Source organism: Nymphaea colorata, chromosome 2, assembly GCF_008831285.2.
Source record: "Nymphaea colorata isolate Beijing-Zhang1983 chromosome 2, ASM883128v2, whole genome shotgun sequence".
In the NCBI taxonomy this organism is placed as follows: Eukaryota; Viridiplantae; Streptophyta; class Magnoliopsida; order Nymphaeales; family Nymphaeaceae; genus Nymphaea; species Nymphaea colorata.
Window position 1 is genome coordinate 25,901,771 of NC_045139.1, and position 5,352 is coordinate 25,907,122.

Below are 5,352 nucleotides of genomic sequence, written 5' to 3' on the forward strand. Positions count from 1 at the left end.
TAGAAAGGATCTTACATACTTAAATATAAGTGTGATGAAAGAAAAGAAGACATAGGCAAACTACCAAACCTCTATAACTTTTGTGTGTGCCTAGTTATCAGTTTTTTTTCTTCGTCCATTTTTAATGCAGCTTACACTAACATAAATTTTAAAAGCAATCTACGTTTTCTAATTTATATTTATATATATATATATATATATATATATATATATATATATATATATATATAGAGATAGAGAGAGAGAGAGAGAGAGAGAGATTGGTATATTCTATATTACATAAGTCAAGGAAAAAGTCTGAACCTCCTAAATTCTTGTCAAAGAACATAAAATATGTCTTAACTCATGTTGTTTTTATGCAGAACATTTAATTATTAAAATCTTGATGTTATGAGAGTTATTCATTTCTTGATTGTTATAAAGACATTATTAAATCCAAAAAATGATTAACTTTGTATATGTTTCTTGTAAAAACATATACAAGATTATATTTGGTTACATTGTCCATCACCATTCTGGGGACAAAAATTAGTTCCATGAAAATTGATTGTTGGAATACTTTGTGGGCAATGTAACCAAATATAATCTTGTATATATTTTTTCTTGTAAAAATATACACAAGATTATATTTGCTTACATTGTCCACGAAGTATTCCAACAATCAATTTTCATGGAACTAATTTTTGTCCTCAGAATGGTGTGGGATCTACCAACTACTATGGATATGTATAAACATATAAGACCCTCTTATCCCAAACTTTGATCTGAAGAATAAGTTACAAATATAAAAGTCAAGTTGTTTCTTCAAGAAAAGTGACATACCCCTCAAAGGAGACAATGACCTTTACTTAAGGAAACTCATGTTGTTCCCCATTTGTCATTTTCTCTCCCCTCCTTTGAAGGATATTTTAAAAGTTTTGAAAAGAAAAATAACTTACTTGTACATTTACTAAAACTCCACCATCCGATCTTCTTAGAATTGAAGGCAAAAAATGATTCTCAAGTCCAGTGTAAGAGGGTAAGGTAGCTACTTGTTTCATACATATGCATGTAATGGGTGTCCTATAATGCCAAACATCACATATAACAGGTACGCTCAACCAGCCGCTTTCAAAAAATAAAAAAAAAATCATCAATTGCATTAATCTGCGACATTTCCTAAGCAATTGTGGGGGAGGCTGTTGATGGTTAGGTTGGGAAGGCAACCTCGGCCCCCTAGATGAGGCAGGAGGGCATCACTAGTGGTCTGGGGCTACCGGCGATGCATATATATATATATATATATATATATATATATATATATATATATATATATATATATATATATAGAATGTTTTTTTTTATTTTCCTGTCACTAAAAACTATTCATTAGGTGCATTGATGGCAGTGTTTGTCTGGTCTTAATTTTCAAGGCTTTTAGCAGCAGTTTTTGGGTTTTTTTAGCGACAAAAAATTAAAAGTCTATTCAGCAATACTTGGCGGACAACCGATTTAAGTTTTTTTATATCGATCTCCTATATACATATATAGCTACCATGCGTCAGATAGTGGTGGTTAGAATTTGAAAATTTATAATTTAAGAGACTATAAATCTTCTTGAAGCCACCATATAAACTGTTTCCATGTCTTAAACCGTGGCTAATGCCAAATTAGAGTTTGTTTTGTGACAACAAATTTTTAAAGTTTAACCATTCAGCAACATTCACCACCATGGCGGCATTGAACTCCCCTATATGAAGTATCTTGAGCTCCATCCAATTGTATCTAGTAGATATTATTAAGCACACCGTCCTATGCACCTGATGGCAGTGTACTGTGTGAGAGGTTGTGTGAAAGGTTGGTTGATTTCCTTGTTCAAACATGAACAAATCTACTGTTTTTATATATATATATATATATATATATATATGTGTGTGAGAGAGAGAGAGAGAGACATCGGCAGTGTAGTGTGAAAGGTTGGATGATTTCTTTGTTCAAACATAACAAATCCAAAAATAGTGTGTGTATATATATATATATGTGTGTGAGAGAGAGAGAGATAGTGACTTTTAAATATTCATCAATATCTACTCATGCCTTTTCATGGGTCGTTGTTTGGTTTTACAAGATAAATAATGTAAAATGCCTTTGCATGTTTTTTGAAAAAAGATAAAACAACGCGGCAAACAAAATTACGGTTTACTAAAAAAACATGTTTTTTTGTAAAAAAATGTTAAAAATAAAAAAAACACGAAAAAATGTTTTTTAAGTTTTTTCCTTTCATTCATTTTTTCATGTTTTTTTAGTGCCAAACAAACTTTTTTTTCTAATTTTTATTGTTGCAAATCTTTGCACTATTTGTTTGCCACTTATTTTATTCCTTCATTTTTTTTTTTTAATTTTTAAAAGTTTACCTTTTTTTTTGTTTTTTCTGTTTTTTTAAAGCACCGTTAAAATTGAAGATATTTTTTTTTTTGTGACTATGAAACGCTGTGGGGACTCTCTGAACTCGATCAGCAGCGTTGCTGAACCAAATGAGAGCATCCATCGTCTGGTTAATTAGTCTATAGTCTATTGACTGATCGGCAGTTAGACTACCGAGGTCGCTGTTGCCCCACCTACTACTCCTCCCTTTTCAGGTTAGAAAATGCAGAGACAGCGACTGCAACTGCACTTGTTAATTTTCCAAGAAGCAGTGACGTTCGTCAAACCATTTAGCTCGCCAAATTCATACCAACCACCCCCCCATCTATCCGCCATGGCAGAGCCGAAGCTGTGAATTTGCTAGGACGGCCAATGCAGCAAGCCTCTGCCCACAAGTTTTCACACAGTCTTCTTCTGGTTGGTTCAACCCCCAGAAAAGCTCTCCCACTCACTCAATCTCTTCCCCCTTCTTTCAAATTCACGTCAGATCCTTCTTCCCCTTAATGCACCTCTGATCATCTCTGCTCGAAGGAGGGAACAGAAAGCAGCCATGGCTCCCGACTCTGTTATCAGAATGGCTGCTCTCATAGCCCAGCAGCAATCTGACGAGAGCTTGGACCACCATTACTTCACCTCTGAATCGGCCTCCTCCCCTTCATCCACTTCTGAAACTTACCCTCCTCCCCAGTACCCCACCTACAAGCTCTCCGCGGCCAACCTCTCCTATTCTCTGCACCTGCGTCGGAACATCACAACCCCCCGCTTCCGATTCTCTCGCCGCAGCAACCGTGCGGACCACAGCGTGAACCTCCTCAACAACATCTCTTTCGTAGCCAACCCCTCCGAGATCCTCGCCGTCGTGGGGCCGAGCGGCGTCGGCAAGTCGACGCTCCTCCGCATCCTGGCCGGCCGAGCCGGGGCCGGCGGGTTCGACCCCGGGGCGATCTCCGTCAATGGGGACCCCGTGAGGAGCTGCTCCCAGCTGCGGAAACTCTGCGGTTTCATAACGCAGGAAGACAACCTCCTCCCTCTGTTGACTGTCAGGGAGACGCTCATGTTCAGCGCGAGGTTCAGACTGAAGGAGAAGACGGGAGAGGAGAAGAAGGAAAGAGTGGAGTCTCTGATCCAAGAGCTGGGGCTCAGCCATGCCGCCGATACCTTTGTGGGGAATGAGGAGCACCGAGGGATTTCAGGTGGTGAAAGAAAAAGGGTTTCCATTGGGGTTGAAGTCATCCATGACCCGCCGGTTCTGATCCTCGACGAGCCCACTTCTGGTCTGGACTCTGCTTCCGCCATGAACGTCATCGAGATGCTCGACTGCATGGCCAGGAACAGGCACAGAACCATCATACTCACGATACACCAGCCGAGCTACAGGATTCTGCACCACATCTCCAACCTTCTGCTGCTGAGTCGAGGTACGGTAGCATACCACGGTAGCCTTTCGAAACTGGAACAGACAATTCAGGGTTTAGGTTTTAAGATCCCAGACCAGCTGAACCCACTAGAGTTTGCCATGGAGATTAACAGAGACCTAGAGGATTTCCACAACAGGAGTACTGGCTTAGACAGCATGGTTGAGGAATACAAGTGCCCACCAACAGTGGTAGACGATAATGGCGATAATGGGCTGGTGGGATGGAGATTTTATGAGATCATGACACTGTCTTCTAGGTTCTGGAAGATTATCTACAGGACCAAGCAGCTCTTTCTGGCCAGGACGATGCAGGCGGTGGTGGCCGGCCTGGGGTTGGGCAGCGTCTACTTAAGGGTGAAGAAGGACCAAACCGGCGTCACTGAGCGTATGGGCTTGTTCGCTTTCTGTCTGAGCTTCCTGTTATCTTCTACGGTGGAGGCGCTGCCCATCTTCCTGGAGGAAAGACGCGTGCTAATGAAGGAGGCGTCCAGGGGAGCTTACCGTGTCTCCTCGTATATGATCGCCAACACCGTCGTCTTCGTGCCCTTCTTGTTCGTGGTCGCCGTTCTCTTCTCCGTGCCGGTGTATTGGATGGTGGGACTCAACCCCACGGTGACTGCCTTTGTTTCCTTTGTGCTCCTCGTCTGGTTGATCGTGCTGATGGCGAGCTCCTTGGTCTTGTTCCTCTGCTCCGTATCTCCGGACTACATCGCCGGAAATTCTCTGATATGCACCGTTCATGGAGCCTTCTTCCTCTTCTCGGGGTACTTCATCTCCAAGGAGAGTATACCAAAGTACTGGCTGCCCATGTACTACATCTCTCTCTATAAGTACCCATTGGACTCGCTCATCATTAACGAGTACTGGGGGTTGAAGACGGAGTGTTTCGCCTGGGGGACGGGGCCGGCCGGGCCGGCGTGTTTGCTTACCGGCGCCGACGTCCTGAGGAAGAGGGGACTGGAGAATGATGCTAGGTTTATTAATGTTGGGATTATGATCGCGTTCTTCATGTTCTACCGAGTTCTCTGTTGGCTCATATTGGCTAGAAGAGTTTCCAAGACTGAGATTTGATTTGATGAGATTGGCCATGGAAGTTGCGTTTTGCCCACTGAAAGAGTAAATTAATCAGGAAGCTTGTAGTTGCATAGTAGCTCGAGTCCCTTCCCCTCAGATCAGAGATCATTCTACTACATGATTCCGTTTTAAGTCTTACTTACTATTTCATTGAAAAATTTTGGGACCCAAAAAGGCAGAGCTTGAGATACAAGTGAATGTGTCTCAGCCGGGTTCCTAGTTGAATTGTATTATTGTTTCTTCTTTGATTTTCTTGGAATTGTATTCATATTTTTTTGGATTTGCTTTTCTCTCTCTCTCTCTCTCTCTCTCTATATATATATATATATATATATATATATATATATATATATATATATATATACAAGTGAATGTGTCTCAGCCGGGTTCCTAGTTGAATTGTATTATTGTTTCTTCATTTTCTTGGAATTGTATTCATATTTTTTTGGATTTGCTTT

The 5,352-nt window shown here is 41.0% G+C and overlaps 1 protein-coding gene across 1 annotated transcript; it reads left to right on the top strand.

Annotated features, from left to right (window-relative positions):
• The first annotated feature begins 2,787 nt into the window (after positions 1-2,787).
• On the top strand, positions 2,788-5,110 carry LOC116248430 (ABC transporter G family member 23). The gene has a single exon (XM_031621212.1). The coding sequence runs from the start codon at positions 2,954-2,956 to the stop codon at positions 4,889-4,891; it is 1,938 nt and encodes a 645-aa protein (XP_031477072.1). The 5' UTR covers positions 2,788-2,953; the 3' UTR covers positions 4,892-5,110.
• The last annotated feature ends 242 nt before the right edge of the window (positions 5,111-5,352 follow it).